At 38.2% G+C, this 21,542-nt stretch overlaps 1 protein-coding gene across 1 annotated transcript in view; it reads right to left on the reverse strand.

Moving 5' to 3' along the window:
- Nucleotides 1-21,542, reverse strand: part of VCAN (versican) — a 113,003-nt gene that overhangs the window by 37,148 nt on the left and 54,313 nt on the right. The window contains exon 7 of the mRNA XM_075079909.1: nucleotides 18,125-21,316. Within this exon, the coding sequence (XP_074936010.1) occupies nucleotides 18,125-21,316 (3,192 nt within the window). The remainder of the gene's footprint in view (nucleotides 1-18,124; nucleotides 21,317-21,542) is intronic.

The following is a 21,542-nucleotide window of genomic DNA, read 5'->3' on the forward strand; positions in this document are numbered from 1 at the left end:
TCAGAGATAGAGTAATCAGGTGATCATTCTGGAAAAGAATGTATTCAATCACATTAAACTGACACAGAGCACTGTGAAAGGCTTGTGATTCTTTGGCAACGTGGGTCTTGAAAAGATCATTGCAATTCTATTGAGAATTAATGTTCTAATACTTCACTCTGTGTTTACAGATAAACTCATGAAGTATTACTGAATCTTCATTTTGCTAAACTTCCAGCTGAAGACTAAATGGCAAATGCCGGTCTGTTTTACAAAGAACACGTAATAAGGTGCCCTGAATCCAAGGCTTTGTTCTAATTGTTAAACAACCTGGGAAACATCAAGATCCATGCCAGCCTTACAGAGAATAAATCACCTTCAGCATTGTGTATTTCCACTAAAATATTCAGTTTATACAGTACTAAGCTCAGCCTTTCCAACGCAACAGAAAAAAAGTTGTTTTTAACCTTATATCTGCCTAGTTATTCTATATTGCCCCAATGAAGCCTGGTGTTTACTTTGTGACATGACAGCACTATTAGATGACTACAGAATTGAAACTTCTTCTCTCTCCCTCACATGTACTTATTGGGAGTTGTTTTATGCAATGATCATAAAGAGAGACTTTGTCCCTGTTCCTTCATCCAGTAGGTTAGAAATAGTTACAGAGACTACCCAATGCCACAGAAAAATATAGCTTCTGCAGCCACTTGTTTGAGTCTTCCCAGATCTTCCTTCCAAATTTGTTCAAGCAGAAAAGCAAGAGTTTAGTTATTTGTCCAAGATTTGCAATGTGACGTGGAGAAACATGTCTAATAACATCGCTTTCAGAATCCACAAATTTCAGCAAACAGCAATGCTAATCATACTGAGGAATCATATTTTCATAAAAGTAGAAGATCTAATCAACACAGATTTGCATACCTTTTCAAAACTCTGAGTGCAAAAATACATGGGAATTCAATAACTGAAAGGGGAATGGCAAATCAAAGCTGCTAGGGAGCTTTGAGGGTTTCTGATTCTCAGTAATTCCACTATAAAATAACTGCACCAACATGAAGAACCAGAGAACTACATATAGAAATATGAATGGGCAAGAAAGATGGCTTGTACTCTGTGCCCAGCTTAAGAAGGAATATATATAAATAATCTGGAATATAGACTAATATGGCCTAAGGATTAATTACGATTTCATACACAGCTGTTAGGATTGTGGGCACAAAGCATGTAGATGCTTTTGTACAGAACTATACATTAAAAAAATTGTAAAACCTGGATGGGACAGGATAGGTTGTAATTTGTAGGAGGGTACTATGACTAACAAGTTCTGACCAGTGTATTATTTTTGTAGCAGTGCACACCTGGGAGTCCCTCAGATTACTAGCTCACGCTAAATCATTTATGGTAGGTAATAAATTTAATGAACAGCATCTGTTCCAAATTCACCTAGAAGACATATACAAATTCTTACATACGCAAAGATCCCTATCAGACCTTAGTTTTACTTTGTTAGCTTTTTCAAGATCTCACATGCCACAAAGATCCACATAAAAGAACCTTAGCTAAAGGTATGATATTTCAATAATAAACTCTCAGGAGGCTTTTTCATTAAATATTAAGTGCTTTTGTTTTGGCGTTTTTTTCCAAGTAAAAAATAACCAGCTTTTAAGAAAATAGTAAAGAATCCATATTAATTATTCTTTTTAATTAGAACTACTTCTTCTTTCCAGAGCTTTGATTATTTGGTGGTAGTAAACAAGCTGCCAATGCTCAGGGTTAACAGCTATGGAAAATTCTCTTAAACCCCAGGATGGCCAATAATCTATGTAACCATACAGCTTATATGACATATATCCTTGTCCTCTAAGAATAAGCATGACACTAGGATGAAAACCTAAGTGCTACCATAAAATATGAATACAGGAGGGAAAAGTTTATCTGTTGAAGTGGTTTGTTAGACCCTTAGGGCAGACACACAAACAGTTGGAATAGTTTTAAACGGACTAGATGCAGCTGACAAATGTTGCCCCTGTTTAAGTTCATGTCCATTCCAGCTGCAGGTAAAGACATACAGACCTGACGCTATTGATAAAAGATGAAATGAGGACTTTAAAGGGATGGAGTTTTGCTCCCAGATATGTGTTTCAATAGTGCACACATTATCTTGGCAACCAAGCCAAAAGAAGCACTTGTTCAGAGAGGTGCTTTGTTGCTACGGCTCCAAGATAGAGAAAGTAAAAACAAGTAGCTAAAAAGTAGTAAAAGCAAGGGCTGTCAGTTGGGACTGCCAATCCAAACAAGTCCTAAAAGTGATTTATCAGTAAAGCCTCTTATTCAGGAAAGCTATGAGGTATGCACTGAAATAGAGATGGAATAGATAAGTGGATGAGTGTATATTCAGCCTAAAGTGTTTCTTAATCCTTTTAATTTAGCTAGATATTCTAAATTACCTGCATGGAATAGGCATCTCTCTCACTCCCAGTCAACTATGTGTAAGAAATGGAAATCCCTCTGGCTACAGGGTGCTTTTTAGCCACAAGAGGACTTGAGTGTTACTACTTATAACCACAAACAAACTGACTGAGGTGGCATTAAATTCTATTACAACCCTTCTAATGACAATTGGTTTTAAACCCACATTAATTTTTCACTGGATCAAATATAAAGGTTGCCTCTATGTTACTGATGGACAAGCTAACTTTCGCACATCCAAAATATGTGTAACGGGTAGTAACTTTTTTCCTAAGAAGACTTTTAATAAGCTACAAAGAACCCTAAAGGGCTTTTCCAAGACCATTTTTGAGGGGGCAGGGAGTAAAAAGCATTTTGTCTCTCAAAAACCTTCAGAAAATAGCTGAAGAATAATTAATAGAGGATTAAATGGAAAACGGATTCTGACATTTTCCAAACTTTCAAAACCCAACAATTTTTCATTCAGAAGACTTACGGATTTAGCGCAGTTTATTAAGCTTCATTCAAAATGTTACTGTTAATATCTAATCTGGTGTCTTGCACGTAACAGAATTTCACCTATAGATTCCTGAAATTTGTCCATTTATCACAACATGCTGAGTTGTTTGTGAGATATGAAATTCACAGAAATTAATAAAATGTTCAGTGGGTTTTGAGTCAGGCCCTATATTTTGATTGGAATAGAGCTAAAAAGAAAAAAGAATTTAAAAGGAAGACTAAAACCATTTCACACTTTGTTCAAAAGCATGCATTTCACTGCATAATGTGACACCATCACAAACTCCATAGCATTCACTACCAAGGACCCATAACCACAAAACAGGTTAGCATGTGAAAACAGAATAGTTTGCATTAGTCAAATTCCTTCCTGCACTTGATAACTGGAAAATTTTGGATTTGGCTCCAACAGAATTATATCAGGGCAAATTTAGACCACAGTATGGCTAAAATGTCATTGAAATATTGTATATATGCGATTTTGTATCAAATTTCTGCAAATGTTAACAGCTGGTGACTGTGAAAAAGGTAATGTGGTAACTTGCAATGAAAACAAAAAAAGTTTAGCTCAGAGAGAAAAGCAATAAACAGTTTAATTTAAGATAAAAATTGAGAAAATCTGGGGGTTTTTCCCCCCCGTGCATGCTTGTTAACTACTCGGTTTTCCATGTTAAATCACCTTGTTTCTTCTCCACAGATGTGTAGTCTACATTTATTTTTATACGCCTCCTCTTCCTTTCTACCATTGTTCTGTACAGTACCATGGTCATCACCTCCTGCAGAAGTCTCACATCACACACCTGATGACAAACTTCCACTCCCTAGCAATAGCCTTACGTGGTACCACCAGCTGATCGGATGCTTCAAGGTCAGGGCCAGAGGTGTCTGGGACTAGGACCAGGGCACAAACAGAATACCTAACACCTAGCAATTAGCACAATGCTTCAGCTCATCATAGAAAAACAGACTATAGGGTTAGGTAGGTTGTTAAATGACAAGTCAGGTCTCTAAAGCTTCGTAACAGCTTTTGATCAGACACATACTCATTCAAAAAACATTACTCTAAGAAAATCATTGTGGGAATAGATTATAAAATTATTATATGAAAAGCAAACTGTTGGCAATGAGGACCAAAGGCAGACACAGGAATCGCTATTTTCCCCGTTTTTGTACTTTCATGGGATTTGCTGCAAATTGAAGCTGCTATGGAAAGCAGATCTAAACAGACAATCCACAGAATAATTCAGTAAACATGCACAGTGAGTTTGATTAAGACTCTCTGAATAACCTAAATCAGTGGCTTCAATATGTTATCTCAAAATCCCTTCACGTTCGTGGGACAAACCTGGTGGGTTTGCAAAGCTGACCTACCGAGAGCGAGCCTACAGTCAGCAGACTTAAATTCAGTTGACAGGTGTCTCCACTTCATCTGGAAAATATTTAGGAGTCCTCAAAGTAGAAGGGGTTCAAAAAGGTTTATTTAAATGCTCTGAAAGTCCGGTGAAGCCTCATATCTGGGCTTGGGAGAGGATCTAGCATGAGGAAAGACTTAAACAACTTCATGTCATATATTGACTCCCCTGAACCTCAGCTCTGCCAGGGACCAGATTTTGCAGTCTGGGTGTATTCAATCAGTTTTATGACTACAGCTTGCTGAAACTCTTCCAGTGAAACAAAACTCGACCAATTCCACAGGAATGTGTCAGTCTCCTCAAATATACTTTTTTTAAAAGCACACTGAAGAAGTAAAGAAGCAATCTGACTAGATGGCCCCCATACAAAAAAAAAAACACCCTATTTAATATTTTTTGTTTCAAAACATTTGTATTGGGGTATGTGTGTCCCCTTAAAATATTACATTTAAATTTGAACAGAAAGCTTCAATTTTACAGAAATAAAGCATTCTGATAACATCTTTTAGGCCATTTTGTTTCATAGAAATGTTTTTTTTTTATTGCTCTTTTCATCTCATTTCAAAGAAATAAGATTTTGAAACACAGACGTTTCCTGCTGAAGGAAAATTCCAAGTGTCAGCCTTCGCTACATGCAATTCCTCTGACTTGTGCCATCTTGTAATATCATTAACCTACCTAAGCACGGTCAAAGTGCAACAGTGCTTCAGGCATACCCCATCTACCCCATCAAGAAAAGTGGGAATATTGCCAAAGAGCTGGTCTAGGGTGTTAAAGAAACATGGCTACTATTATACACACCTAAGTAAAAGACAACAAAGAAAGCTCTAGAAATAATTAACTTTTTGATTTTTTAAATTCTTCTACCTCACATTAACATGACTAGTATGTACGACGAGGTTTAGTAAAATCCAGTATTATTGTTCAGTCTAAATAATCAAAAGGATTTATTTAGTTCACTTAAAAATATTCCCCAGCTGGATATATATTTCTAAAAGTTGTGTTAATTTTTACTCCCTTTAGAAATGCTTAAGGATGTAGGGCACATTTCAATAGGTTTGTTTTTTTTACCTTCTAAATTTTAACAAAAATTATGTTTTGCTCTCTCTCAGTCAAAAGAGAAGTTTCCAGTTTTTAGATCTCATCAGCAGTAAAAAACCAAAAATCATATATAAATTGACCTTGCATAAAAGTCTCAACTACTCAAGTAAATTTCTGGAAGAAAATATTTGAAAAGAATAATTTTTGCACAGCTGCCTGGGTAGGAGTTGAAAGTAATTCAAGGTGGGTGGTCAGTCTAGCCTACTCAAATTCACTTATCCAGTCTACTTTACCATATTTGGGTGTCTCTGTTTCCATGCAAGACACAGCCCTGTTGAAAACCTGAGTATCAATTGCTGGCATGTTCCTACTAAACTGCAGCCTTTTTACAGCTATTCCATTCCCCAAAGTTCTATCTTGACAGAGTTGTTGGCTATGACCAGAAACACCTGTGGAAAGTGGATGTCGCTTATGTGGACATCTGTTTTGCACAGGGCTCTGGCCTCTGTGGCTGTGCTTAGACACCCCTGCCAAATTTTTAAGTAATAGACATGATGATGCAAAAACCATGTCAGAACTAAAGGAACCGTTTTATTATAAAAACATACCATGAAGCCTTCTGGCAATCTCTGGTGTTTCTTTCAGCCTCATTGCTTCCTGTGTTCCCCCACTGATGCAGCGGTAAACGTGAAATCAGATTGAGTAAGATGTCAAGTTGTTAAAAATGGCAGCCGTGCAGTGTCAAGTCTAAGCCCCAGCAAGTGCAGGATACAGTTCCCCAGATAATGACTGAATATTTGTCATGCACTATTCTAAGGCCTATTGCCACTTCCTTTCCATTCCAATCTGTCATTAACAAAATGACGCTCCAGCCGGCGGTGTCTCCTCCTGAGTGGTCCCTGACAGGAGCATCCTTCCAATGACAACATTTTACTTACTGCCTACAGAGGAGACAATTCTAAAACTCTGCAGGGCTAAATAACCCAAAAACAAGGAACTGGCAAGTAATAAATCTTGTTCTTCAGCTGAAATTCTAAACAAAACAAGAAGTCAGACTGTGCAGTCACACGGTATCTGGATTAGCTGGTCTGTCTGGGTATATATATAGAAAAGTCCAACTCCACAGGACAACTCACGAGGTCAGGTGGTGAACAGAAGAGCTGGCTGAGAAGTAAAGCATCTGCTCACCAAAACAACTTGACCTCATGTGTTGTATTCCACAACTGAGGTAGAAACAGTGAGATATCAACAGGTCTCACTTTCCTAGCCCAGTTCACTGCCATCCCTTGGTTACACTTACACAGTGTTGCCTCAGGGCAACATCAAATGCTTCTGCCATTACACAGATGGAACAAGAAGGAACCAGTTCTGGCCCTACTAACACAGGAAAAGAGTGCCCCTTCCCAGAAAAACTAAAAACAACTTATCACAACAAAAATTTGGGGCAAAAGTCAAAATACTGCAGTTAAAGTGTCAAAGCAGATGTCCACCATTTGAGTGCTGCTGTGGCTGCTCAGATGTGAAATGGCCCATAATGAATATTCCTTCCCCTGTCCCCTTCTCCAGTAATGTCAACAATATTTGGCTTTAGGAGCAAACTTACAGTATATCCTTAATATGGCCTTTTGGGAAAAAATTAGGCTGATATCGTGTTACGGTAGGAGTAATAAAGGATGGTTACATAGTAGGCATGTGCTAAATCTTACTTTCTTAATCTAAGTAATTTGTAGAAAAGGAGAAATTTTATGTGGCAAAAATAAAATCAGAAAATATTCTGATGTTCAACCTCTAAGACAGACATCTGTATTTATTGTATATTTATGAGAAAAGAAAGAGAGAGAGAAAGAAAGAGAGAAAGAGAGAGAAAAGCAGCAAAGAAGAAAGGAAGGAAGCAAGGGAGGAAAAGAAAGAAAGAGAAAAAAACAAACATACATTTTAAGGAGGATCCTTCCTATCCAAAATGCTTTTTTCTAAACAACTGTGTTCAAAGAACTAAATCTAGGATGATGATTACCCCACCTGATTCCCCCCACAATGCTCTTTTTACAGGTATCTGGAGAAGTTTATGTATCCGTACTGCTACTTACTGTAATGCTTTTCTGACATTCTAACTCCTACAGTTCTCCAAGCATCTTTCAGGTATCTCATAAGCACACTTTTAATTTGATGTCTGCACAAGCCGACTGGTCATGCAGCCAGCACTCAAAATCACAGCTGATTACATACACTGTTTGGCTGCAGTCCCTGCTCCTTTTGGGGAGATTCTGGAGCTATTAATCATGTGACAACATACACTTATTCTGTCATGGCAAATCTTTTTTTAAGCTTCAGTTTTCTTCATTGAAATATGGCCAAAGCATTGCTGGAGTAGTCCATTTTGGGGCAAATCACCCTTGTCCTAGTCCCATCCGCTTGTGCAAAATGGCTTGAGTTACCACAATATCTTCATAATATCTTAAATACAAATATTTGGTTTAGAATATACCGTTAGAGTGATTATGCACATAAATATTGACATTCATGTCACATGGAGTTTTGAACATATGTCTGGGTCTTGTGCTTTGGAAATATTATTCAGAAGAAACAGTGGATTCTGAAATTGCAATTTTAATGGAGTATTCTTAGCATTTTCTCTTGACTTGTGGGGAAAAAAAAAAGCTGAAAATTTTTTAAATTTAGCTATAGGGGTTAATAAACGTTATTGCTTTGGGTGTTAAACATCCAAAGCAGCTTAGGCATAAACTGGATTCTCAGTTAAATCAACATAAGGCTGTAAAAACCCCACTGCTGCAGATGGAATGACACAAGTGTAACCTGCTCTTTCAGACACAATTTTAGGAAAAGGAGCGCAGCATCCTGTGCTTGAAAGCCTTTCGAACACTAAGTATTAAATAGTATTTTGATAAAAAATTTCTACCTAGATCAACTTTTCGGGTGCCTTTGATCCTCACACTTTTTCTGAACTCGAGAGACATATGAACAGCAGATGAAACAGAAGGAAGAGCAGAGCAGAAATGGAATACTGATGCAGCAAATACTCTAGAATAAGGTTATAACTGGAGCTTCTTTTTAACCATATAATTATATGCATATATAAAAATGAGAAATGGTTTAATTTCTCTTTTAGAAGCAGAAATTTTTCCGTTTAAGTTTTTTTTTTTTTCCTTGGCAAAAATGGAACACTTGTTTTGGAAAAATATTCATTTGGTTTTAGACATTTTTGGGGGACAATACTTTAGAACAAATGTTTTCAACCAACTATAGCTAAAAATAGATGCCTAGCTGTGGTAAGCTTGGTGCAACACTAAAAGAACAGCACAGGGGGACAGACTTCTGACTGTAAACCTTTTAACACAAATTCCATCCTGTACTAACATGGTTATATGGCTACTGACTCAGAATTAGTTCACACCTGAGAGGCTCTGAATGTGGGCGGAACAAACAGAAAAAAAGCATATGGCCCAAGAAGCTGAATAACTTGATTAAGGTAAGAACAAATAAATGCTTGTGTAACAATTTGGAGACATAGATATACTTCAGTTTCATTGATTTTGATAGTGTTCTTACTTTGCACAGAGTAGAGTATACAACTAGCTTATGCCCTCTTAGGTTATTTGGTAATCCGGGTAACTCAATACCATGCTAAACTGCTATCCATTACATGCACTGCAATGCTCAGCAGTATTTCTTACTTGGCAATGCTGGACTCCTACATCCAACACCCACAAACAGCAGAGACAAACATCAGTGTCTTTGTTACCTATTGCAATTTAGTAATTTACAAGCAGCGAATAGTTTGACATTAGTGCTCTTCTCCCTGATGGCATGAAATCAACCAAATTTAGTTGTTGTTCAGATGATTAGTCCAAGAAAATCTATGGGAACTTACACCAACTTTGGTTTCTTCAAGCATGAAAATTACTATCTGCACTAAGGCAAAAGACACTGCGGCCACTGATAAGCCTTTTCCAGCTTCACTCACCATTACAACCCCTTTATCACTACCTGGTTTCACCAGAGGTCCTGGCCTGTCAGTTGGACCAAGTGTACATAACATTTCCAAAGGACTCAAGAATTTTGCTCGTAATATTTAATACTTAACTAAACATGTCACTGGAAACTCACTACAAGCCTGAATAGCAATTACATGAGTAACCCAAAAATCATTTCACTCACTGCTTCCAAGAAAGAAACAAAATAGTTTAGCCAAAATCCCACAATAAAAACTTATTAAAAATCCTGATACTACTCTGCGTACATATAGGCATACTATTTGCCGTTATTTTGGCAAAAAGAAATTTACATCAAAAAGGTGGAAACTCTTTTCCTAATGCCAAAAAACTCCCACTGCACCTATAGAACCCTTGCTTGATGAGGTACTATACGAAAAATCCAAGATTATGGTTAAAATTTAAAAATTAATGTTTCTTATGCACTCTTTAATCTAACGCTGGGTAAAAGTGATGAAGTGCAGCAGAGGTAATAGCAAAGCAGGCATAGACTGCTGGAGGATAAGATTGCTCCTGATCAGGAACAAAATTCCAGCTGCATTTCTCCTCCTCAGTTATTTCAGCTCTAATCATTAATTAAGAAAAATCTCTATAAAATTTTTATACTGAGTTCTCCTCACTTAAGCAAACATAGCAATATATAACTGGTCAGAAAAGTTCTAATACCTTTCACTGAGCAGTTTATAAAAAATAAATATTAATTACTCCATAGAAAAATAGAGATAATTTTAGCTCCATGTTCCCAAAGGTGACACAAAGTATGCAGCCATCTAAACACATCCTGACTTGTGCCAGGAAGTAATTCACAAGTATCTTGAAAGAGCATTGAAAACTACATACTCAAAAAGAAAGAATAGCCAACAAATATTTTTAAAGTGCTGTTTTCAGACTAATTATCAAGTGACCCATCATAAGGGAATGGCTGTCTGTTAAGACCTTTAGCCTTTGAGCCACTTATAAAAAAATCTGTATTTAGATTTCCAGGATCACATCCTATATTCACTCAGAATTTCACTGTATCCAGTGAATCATTTAATGTAAAGTAAAATGGTATAGATAATATTTTCTAAAAGAGAGAAAAAATATTATATCCTCATCATAGGTACTAAGTTTTGTTACAATCTATATACATTCAGAAAACTTTGGTACAGAGAGCCACTTTCCTCAAAAGAATTAATTCTCACTGTGTTTTCAAGTAATAGATGGTTCATCTTTTCTGCAGTAGGGTTCCTTAAGACTTTCTCCAAGTGTAACTAAAACTTCTAAAATGATTCCCCTCCTTCACAACAGAAGTATGAAAAACTACTTTGTACCTATGAATAAAATTCCTTTATTTCTCTCATGAATAAACACAGAGCTATAAGAAAGCAAGAAATGTGTAATCCCTATGTCTAAATCTGAGACGTTTCCTTGGAAACAATGCAAAAACAGCAGGGAATGTGTAGGCATCCTCTGAACGCTATTTAATGTGAGGGCACTGTTCCTTGTATCTATGGAAGTCTATAAAGGAATGTGAAAAAAAGAGATTATTGTTCTATAATAAGTCTTCAGGAAGAGCCAGCAATAGTGGCCTAAATAATACTTATTAATTCACAGTCTTAGCTTCTTGTGAAACTTTCTAAGTATCAGGTTTCAGCCCTGTTGGATATGGGGTTGGGTATTTTTTCTTTTCCTTTGTTTTGGAAAAAGGAGCACTGTACAAAAAGCTTGAATTTATTACAATTACTTGTTTATTAGGGCTTGCTTTCATACAGGGCATTGTTGGCGTTACATTTGAAATATGATTTATATGTGATGGTGTCCAACCTATTTAAAAAGCCCTCCACATCACAAGTAAAACATGGGTATTCTAATATAGAAAAACTCCAGCTGGTTTAATTAAGCAACAGGTCTATCAGTTCAGGTTAAATATGTGACACAAATTTGTTCTGAAGAAAAAAATTACCTAATTATAGAATGAACCAGAAACTGTAAGCATTATGACAAATTTCTGATACCTACCATACCCACATCCTCATAACAATTCTGCTCTCATCTCATTGGAATTACTATGGTGTAATTATACGGGGGAAGATGATATCAGAATCTGACCATGTTACCTAGCATTTAACACTCCAGTTACTCTAGACAAAACAAGAACTTGGCTGTGTCTATGTCAGGTTTTATGACTAACACAGAGTCCAGTCACCCAGGGCATGAAAATGACTGGAGTGCTATCGGACATTGACAAGCCTGCTTCATTTGGAAAAGTGTTTCAAAACTGCTAGGTGGTTTTCTTTCTTAGCTGAACACACAAGCCCAGGGCTCAAAATGAAACACTACCAGGAAGGACCGGATTACTAATTCAAAACTGAAATAAGACCATCTCCATTGACGGCAACATGCTCAGGGCAGCAGGGAATGTGGTCTTCCTCCAGGACTGATGAGGAGCAGCACCTGCCTTAGTCTTAATGTCAGCTGGAATGTTGCAGTTAATAAGGAGACAAGCCCAGCCCTCCATCATTAAATAAATAGGAGATTTTGCATTTGATAAGATGGGAAGTTGGTTCAGCCCATATAAGGACACTTTTACTATTGCTTCCACATACCACTTCATTCATCCCACCAGAAATGAACGTAGGTCAGCCTAGCTGCACAACACCAATAAACCATGGCCACAGAACACCATGTCCAAATGCATACAAGTTGAAATATGCTTGCAGATTAAATGGTATTTTGCTCACCGCAATGTTTAGGTAAATTTGGAACTCCTCTTAAATGCATGGCAGTATCAAGAATTAAGCATTTGTTAAGAGAGCTGAACAGCTTGCACAGGCAAGGAAGTTCTGCTCATACACATTGACTTGGGCATGTTATCAGTCACTGCATAAAGCAGCAGAATGAAGCAAATGCAAGACAGCATCTTTCCTTTACAATAAATTTTGATTTGAAATAGGTCCTATGAATAAACCGTAGGCTTCAGTAGCATACACCTTTCATTTCAGGAAAAAACGAATGATGACTTTAGCACGTAAAAGACACAGTGTCTTCAGCTTCAGCAGAAATCTCTCTAACACAATAATTAATAGATGTAATTTTTGAAAGGTACACAAAAAATTGCAGGTAGCACATGCGTGTACACTACAAAGAACAGTGTCCAGAGATATATTTGCCAGTGGGCATAAATAAAACAACTTAAAAGAGAACACTGTGGGTACAGGTGCAGACAGATACAAGCCTACATGTTGCATGCTTTTAAGCTGGCTCTACAGCAAGTGAGGTGCTGCCTGGAAATGGTGTTGCGAGGCATGCTGCTCCTGTCCCTCCACACCATCATCTGGTCTGGGCACAGCACCATCCTGACACCCACAGCCTCCGGAGCAGCGCCAGCGTCAGCGCGCCCCCAGCACATTTCCACTCTCCCACACAGACATTCCCCTCAGAAGTTAGCAAAGTGAAGGCTGAAAGGGGACATGGTTATTCTCTGTAACTGAACAGAGAAACGAAAGTATCAAGGGATAAGTGTCAGGAAGAAAAAAGACCTATTCAAGCTAAAGACAATGCTGGCAAGAATAAACATGGGTCTAAACTGGCCAAGAAGCAATTCAGGCTAGATATTAGAATCAGACTTAAAGAGAGCCATGACGATCTGGGACAGCCCTCCAGAAGGAGCTTTGAAGGCAACAGGATTAAATGAATTTTAAAACAAGGCCTAAGACGGAATTGAAAAGACTATTCTGCCTTCTTTGTTAAGGTTTATGACTATGACTCATTACCATTCTGCATTTCATTCAAATTTCACATGCCCTCTTACACTGCTAAGACAGAAATATGCATGTCAGAGAATTACATGTTGAAACACAAAGGTTTGTAACCTCTTTCCATAAAATTCCACATCTACAAAGCACAAGTTTTTGCAATTTTGTTCTGTTCAAAGCTGGAGGGGACAAGAAACCAGACAGAGCTGGTGTGAGTTCCAGGGTCCAATAAGCACTTTGAAACATATTCACCAAGTAAAGACTTTTAAATGTCTCCAAAAAATGCAGGTGTGCAAATTACTCCTGATACAGACAGGAGTTATGTTTCCAGCATCCCCTCAACCACTGTTAAACAACACCCCCACAAGCATTTTTCAGCTCATAAAAGCTTTATGAGCTGAAAAGTTCCTTCAGGTTTGGGGTTTTTTTCAGCTGTTAATCCATTACCTTCCAGCAACAGCACCAGCCCTCACCACTACAATACATTGGAGCTATGAGAACATAAAAGGGCACGAGGTGGCAAGTTTTGCATCTTTGCAGTGAAAGACAAGCTCCTCTGTCCTATCTGATGCAATGGAAAGCTGCTAATGTGGTAACACATCACCGTGCAGGGCTACTTTGCTTTCTCACTGTCATGTGGTCACCATCCCAAGGGAACAGCCTGTTGTTCCACTCAAGTGAATGAAGTCTGAAGCTCCTTCCATTATGAAACATGTGCGTGGTCCTTTTTGTAGCATAAAAAGGGATGTTTCCCCATGCACAAATATATTTTCCTCATTAATTGGAACACCTGCCCTAGATCTGCCCATGTGCCATAGGCTGTCAGAAAAACCATGCCTTATATCCCTCATTAATTTGTGCACCTGCCTCACACTTGCTTACAAGGAAGTATATGGATTGCTTGTACATACATTTTCTCAATGAAAACTGCTGTATTCTTATACAAATAAGCAGCTTAATCCATTCAGCAGTGTGTTCGTTCTTATCAGCACTAGAGTGCATTTTCCAGAATTAAAGCTAATGAGCTTGACCTTCCACCAGGCCCCCAAATCACTTCTGTTTCTATGGGTAATTTTTTTTTTTTATCTAGAAGTCACTGAAACTTCCTTTATGAAAGTTTTAATTGACTGCAAGAATGTATCTTAAAATCTAGGAGTATAACTTCTTACATCTTGGATGGCATAAGAAAAGACGTCGTCTAGGATAAACTTTTTCTTGTCTAATAAATTTAAGGGCTTTTTGTATTTAAAAAAAGAAGAAAATATATAATATCAGCTCTCCGTTATATATTGTACTACTTCATATTAAGTGGGGGGTGTGTCTAAGACAGCCTAAGATCTTTGCCACTGTATTTAATTGACTTTAAACCAGTCAACATTCAACCAGTCTTTCAAGTGCAGCTTCAGTCTACAATAATAATGAAGAAGAATATCCCCCACATTCCATACATCCATAACACATTCCATACATTGACAGCACATTCCAGCCAGAGACTTCAAAGGACTTCGGCAAAGTTGGTGCCAGTTTAGCGAGTGTTTGAGACTGAGAAGAAAGACACAAGAAATCCTTCCTGCTTCTCCCACTACCAGTGCGTGGCCACAGGTGAACTCACAAGACCCAGAGCAGCAGTGGGCTGCCTCGCCACAGTTCACCGGGAGGTAGGACACCCACCGATCGCAAAGAGACTCCTGTGCTGCAAGGGATACGCTCTGCCCTGCTTGCTGGCAACCGCTAAAAATGTCCACACCTTTCAAAACTCCATCTGCTTGGCATGACCCTTCTCTTCCACATGCTCATAACTAACACAGCCTAATAGCACCTCCATGGAACACTTAAATATTATTATGCCTACGCTACAGATGGTAAATGGAGCTGCAGAGAGTAATATTCAGCTGTGTTAGTATAATAGCAAGTTTTTGCTGTAATTAAGTGATATGGCTGATAGGAAACAAAACATGGTACCCTATTTCCGCTGGGCCCTGCTTCACTATTAAACTGTTGCTTCTGGCAAAAGCTGAATAACAAGGAGGTGAAGAAAGATGAAAAAAATATTAATCTCATAAACATTTCCAACACTTGTGCATACACAAAAAGGAAAATATTATGTTCATTTATACACAATGCCATTTAAATGGCAAACCCCTCATTATTATACCTTTTTGAAACAGCTGTTATTTGAAGGGCTTTGGTAAGCAAGTTGTCATTTCTTAGGAGGTATTTTTGGACTCTTGACTTGAAAATCATGAAGGCCTTGGTTTATAACACTCACTGATTATTTTATTTAAGAATGCTATGCTGTATTACCTTTAAACATGCCAAAGCAAAGGAAGAAAAACCTTTGTTTTATCAGAGAGATGTAATTATGAAAACAGTATTTCTTGTTCCCATTTAGCTGAGAACAAAAAGCCAAAGGTACAGTTTATATAGTTCCTGTATGACGCATATCAATTTTCCAACAAAGAGTGATAGAATAAGAAGTTGAACTATGTCCTAGTGAAAGGCATAGGTTAGTAATATTTGCCGAATTCATTCCTCTTCATCACCTCCTATGTACATTTTCTTCAGCACAAAGAAAAGTTTATGGACTGAGGAACAATGAAGCAAAACTGGGCTTGACAGGATTTTCCAGATGCAGTCTTTCATTTCTAGAGAAAGAAAAGAAAACACTAATCCAAAACCTCAGAGGAAATAAACCTTTGGCAGCTCTCACTCAACTTGTGGTACGTAGGTATAAGGGTGCCTTTTATCTGTGGATAGCTAAACGGAAGAATTTCCACTGTCAGATTCTGAAAACAGAAAAATAAAAAAATTCCTTTTTGACCTTGCACTAGATACATGATAAATCCCTTTATGTTTGAAGAGAGTACAGACACTGCCGTATAGAGAATTTCATAACATTTCAAGAAAAGGAAATATTTTTCTATGCTGACAGGCTAAATCATCCCTAAATGCAGAATTGTAAGGATGTATCACTTTAACTCTGTTTATAAACACACCCCTACATATGCACATATATACCTGGAAAATGTATGAACAGCTTTACAAAGTTTGTGAAGATGCAGAAACATAATCCTGAAGAAAGTCTGTCCTGAGGACCTGATCACCCAAGCGAAAGCAAGAGTAGCTATGAAGAGCAGCTATGTGTTGATCGCTGTCCTTTAGACAATCCAACTTGAACTAATTCCTAATTTAATGAACCACGGTACCCACACCATTCTGAAAATATTATAAAATAAGATCCTCCTTGATGAATATGCAGAGAAATCCTGAATCATACACCTTGTGCACTCTCTGAAGAAAACACCAAGTTTCCACATCCTCTCAAACCATCCTACTTCTTTCCGTCTTACTGGAACATACAGCTGCCCAGCACAGCCCAATCTCCCATATGCAGTAAACAGTAGTATAACTCAACAGTGCAACAGGGAAAAGTAGTTCACTACTACACAGTCCAACTATTAATTATTAAGCCAAATTAACCAAATTTCCACAGGTACGAAAGTATTTAATATAAGGCTTAACTCTAGTCTTCAGAAATTACCCTTCTGTTTTGACTTACCGGACTTCCAAGACACTGGCAACATCTAAAGCTTGAGAGAAAATAATGATAGTATACCACAGAAACAATAGTAGTGTTTAAATGTTAAAATAACAGAACTATTATTTTCTGAAATAGAAGGTTAAGCTACCACTGATATGACTTGTGCAGTTTTACATCTTGTAAATCTAAAGTAGGATAATAAGCATAAAGTGAATAAAGATACAAAATATTCTGTATGAAAAGTCCAGTAATGATACAGCACATCTCAAGGAAACTACTTCTGCCTTTTGATTTTTGAATGAGACTCAACCAAACACAAACCTGACAAAACCATTCAAAAGACTTCCATAAATTATTAATTCTGTTGGATAAGTTCTCCAAAGATATGGATGTTGTGGCTGAGAACCAATGAGAAAACAGTTTCTTATACAACCATTCAAAAGCATTGCATATAGTTAAGGTATATTAGACTTCATATGAATTTTTACTGTGTTCCTTCAAAAAATAAAATAATTAGAAAATAGCTATAAAATAATTAAACAGAATGCAACACCGAACCAAATAGATATTTTGAGCTTTATCCTTTTTGTCAGTTCTTTTGCACTTCATTTTAAAAAATAAGGTTTTACCAAGACATCTTAAATAATAGTCAGTTGACAGGCTTCTTTAATGTAAAATTGCATAGCCTTCAGCTATTGCATTATGGAGACATACTCATTGTAAAACTCAACAGTTCATTGCTAATTCCAGAGTTTCTGTTCTGGATACCCATGGAATTGAAGCTACATATACATGTACAGTGCCATCAGCTAAAAAACGTAACAAAACTAAAAACTATGTCAATTTGCATCACAGATTCTCTAAAATGGATTAAAAATATCATTATATGATACAAAAACATGCTAAAAGCCTTTCCCCAAATCACAGGAGGTCCACTTGTGGACACAGTAGAGTGTCTTAACCTTTTTTAGCTGTCTACACTGTACATGGCGTTGTTAATTGCTACAGACTAATGGAATGTTAAAATAATCTAGTGCTTCATTTAGGACTAGTAATGCATGGAATGGAAGCTGTGAAATTAAAATGCTTGTTTCACAGATAGCTGAAGTTAAATCAGTGACTTGACAACATTAATTAAGAAAACTGGACTATAGCCATCATGACTTTTAAGAGGAAATACAACAGTTTCATATTCAGTCTTACATAGGAATTAATCTTACCCCAAGCCATATATATAACACATTTCTGAGGTTTTTTAATGGATAGAAGAATAGACCTACCAATATTTAGTAAGCTGCTGTCTAGATAAAACTTGGACTTTGCATCCTCTGTGATCCAAGAAACATCTCCAGTATATTCTAAAGTACACGAGTTTTTTTTTTTATTTAAAATGTCCATTCTGATGGACTGCAAGTCTAAAAGGCAAAATCTTACCTGTATCATTGCCTGTGATTTGAATAACATATAATCTTATGTCATTTCCACTATCAGGGTGTGAAGTAGAAGGAGACACCTCTTGAGGTTGCAAAGCCTCTGTGGCCTCCTTCACCTTGGGTGGTGCAGTAGGTCGTGCAACTGCAGTAGCAGTTGATGCTGTGAAATACTCCTTATCGATTTCTGGCTCTAACACCTTTCTTGTCAGATCGTCATCAGCAGTTGCTTTACTCGGAGAAATAGATTCATCAATTATGATGATGTCATTGCTTGTTACCTCCTCTTCTTCTTCAGGAATGATACGTGGTGACTTTTGAGTAACAAAAGGCTTGGATGCTGATGTAGGCTGAATTTTTTCTACAGCACTAACGGAAGGTGTCGTTACATCACTGAGAATTGTTGCCTTATCGGTTGCATTAGCTGAAAATATAGCTGGTATGATTTCTTCAGGTTCTTCTGATGTTCCTGAACCTTCCACAGTTTGACTTGGAGAAGCTCCCAAATTCAGATGAGTAATGCTTTCCACAGTAGAACGACCTGTTGGCATCATATGGGGGGACAACACAGATTCCCAGCTCACTACATCACTGCCTTCTTCCCTGGCGGGGGTTCCTCTGCTTTCATATGCTTTTGCTTGGGTACCTGCTGTTACAGGCATAACTTCAGTGACCTTCTCTTCTTGATCAGTAGCAGTTTCAGCTTTCGGAGGCACTGGGAGATGCAGTGTCCTGGTGCTAGTTTCATCAGGTCCCAGAACTCTCCCATAATCTGCGAGCTTCACTGCAGGCACTGATACTTCAGTTGCTGGATACATCTCATCATAAGCTGAACCTGTCTCATCCTGTTTTTCCTGAATAGTTGTTTGAGATGATTCAGATCCTGGTGCCGTCTTTTGTTCATGTATTTGGACAGATGTCACAGATAAGGTAGACTCTGTAGCCGTATCTGGTTCCTTATCTTGATCTTTCGTGGAGAATCCCTCTGGGAACACCTCACTACCTTTTGCAGTTATTTCTGTTGCTTCTGGATGAAAGATACCACCAAAAGGAGTCTGATCAGTAACTGCCATATCTCTAGTGACCTCACTCTCTACAGTGACCGGAACTAGAGAAGCATCATGTTCTTTCTGTGGAACTGTAGTATCTACCTTTGTTGCATCTGTAAATACGATAAATTCCTTTGTCCCTCCAAAGCCCGCTGATGGTGTTCCTTTTCTGTCTTGAAGTGTTGCCACTGACTCCTCCTCATCCGATGTCGCAATGCTTGTCTGGCCTCCCTCTGTCACTGTGTATTTTGAGACCTCCATTCCAGTAGAGACTTCTTCAGCAGGCGTTGCTATCGATGTCTCAGTAGCCTCTCTTTGTTCAACTTCTGGCGTAGGAAGGGACATTTTCAAAACATATCCTGACGTTTCATCTCCTTCATGTTCAGTTACCTCCAACACTGTGGGCATAGCAGCTGGTAATACAGTAACACTTGAGGAGCTCAGAGACTTTACTGTTGCACTACTTTCATCCACTGATATTTTGGATACTGTGATCATTTCCAAATCCAAAAAGCTGCTTGTGTGGGAGACACTTGTAGTATCTTTGCTCTGATCAAAATCAGCTGACACAGCTTCTTCATCACTTTTCGTTTCCGCTGGCTCCATGCTTGTCTCAGTTTCATCTGTAACTGCTGAAATGGGAGCTGCTGGATGCTTTGTATATTCTGCAATGTGCCCTGGAGATGAGGTAGGCTCCATTCCAGAGATACCATCTTCTGTATCCAACTCATGTATTCTCTTAGTATGAGATGACCCTTCTGTCATATACCCCTGATCTTTATCTGTCAGCAGCCACATGCCAGAAGCTGGAGGAGCCTGTGTGAACTTCTCACTTGCAGAACGTTCCTCAGATACTGCTGTAACACCAGTAGGAACGACGGTTGTGGCATGAGAGATCCTAACATCCATTGTGTTCATTTCTGGTTCCTTTGTTTTTTCCTGTTCCTCTAAAGCAGCTGATCCTTCCATTTGCTGAGATGAGTGGATAACATATGTGGCACTTTCTCCGAAGTTTTGCGGGGAAGCAGTATTTCCTGAGAGAGTGATGGCCTCAGATCCTGTTTGATTAACAGCTGATACAGAAAAGGATACAGGTATTCCAGGTGGCATGGTAGGCTGCACATCCCTCAGGTCCTCTTTGCTTCCTTCAGCTGATGCCTCGATATCAAACACTGTAGCAGAACTAAATCTAACAAATGGAGTCGATTCATCTGCTGTAGAAAATTGCCCATTGGTTACTGCATTGTCGCCTACGAATGTCTCTGATGCCACATCTGATCCTGCGACGCTACCAGTAGCCATGCCGGAAACTCTATCAGGCATAACGGTGTACATGCTCTCTCTGCCCTCCCCCTCTGTAGTAAGATCATACTGATCAGTGAACAAAGCTTTAGGGATTACAACAGTTGTAAGCTTATTGTCAGATTTTGCCTCCATTGACTTTTTTGTGGGTTCTTTTGTTGAGTGGGCACCAAGATACATATTCTCTTTTGTTAGTGAAACTGAAGTCCCTGTCCTGGGAAACTCTCTCGGAGAAGTTGGTAACAAGCTATCTGTAGCTGTCATCATAGGACCCACTTCTATTTGTTCAGTCTGATTATCAGCATCATGTTTTTGTGTATCTCCTGCTTCAGTATCTTCCCACGAACCAGTGGAACTCTTAGCTACAGCTGTGCTATCCTGAAAAATTATAGAGGTCAAGAAAGCGTCCTCAATGCTTTCAGACCTACCTTGTTCCTCGGGCAATTCTGCTTCAGAGTAAGTGTGCTCCAGTTCCAAAGCTGCAGATGTGCTCTCTGTTAACCTGGGTGAAACATCATGTTCAGTCCTTCCCAGTGGATCGTAAGTGCTTATTTCTCCATCTGTGACAGTCTGAGGTAGAAGGGTGGTTAACTTAATGTTCTCCATTAGCACCTCCATTTCCCTTTTTTCCTCAGCCACGTCAGTAGTCATTTCTGTATCTTCTTCAGTCCCTAGGGTTGTTTCCTCCAAAGCAGGGACCTCTGTTTTGGTGACAGCCACTTCAGTAATCAAAGTCTCAGAAACAGGAGGTTTAAGAGTAACTTTAGCAGATGATGATTTCACACTGTCAGTTTTCATAGATGTAATCAGCTTAACAGTTGTAGGCTCTGATACAATTTTTTTACCTTAAAAAAAGAAAAAAAATATTGTTAAGGAATCATTCAGTCAGAACACAAACAAATGTTACTTTAATTAGGTTTGAATGTTCCCAACAACAACTAAATGCTACACTGAGAAATAAGTATAAAGGTCAAAGGTTTTAGATAGTGTTTAGGATACAACAGAGCTTTGAATGACATAAAATAACACATGAAGTTGTAGAACATCTAACAAAGTCAGATGAAATGAGAA

Source organism: Phalacrocorax aristotelis, chromosome Z (genome assembly GCF_949628215.1).
Source record: "Phalacrocorax aristotelis chromosome Z, bGulAri2.1, whole genome shotgun sequence".
NCBI classification, from domain to species: Eukaryota; Metazoa; Chordata; class Aves; order Suliformes; family Phalacrocoracidae; genus Phalacrocorax; species Phalacrocorax aristotelis.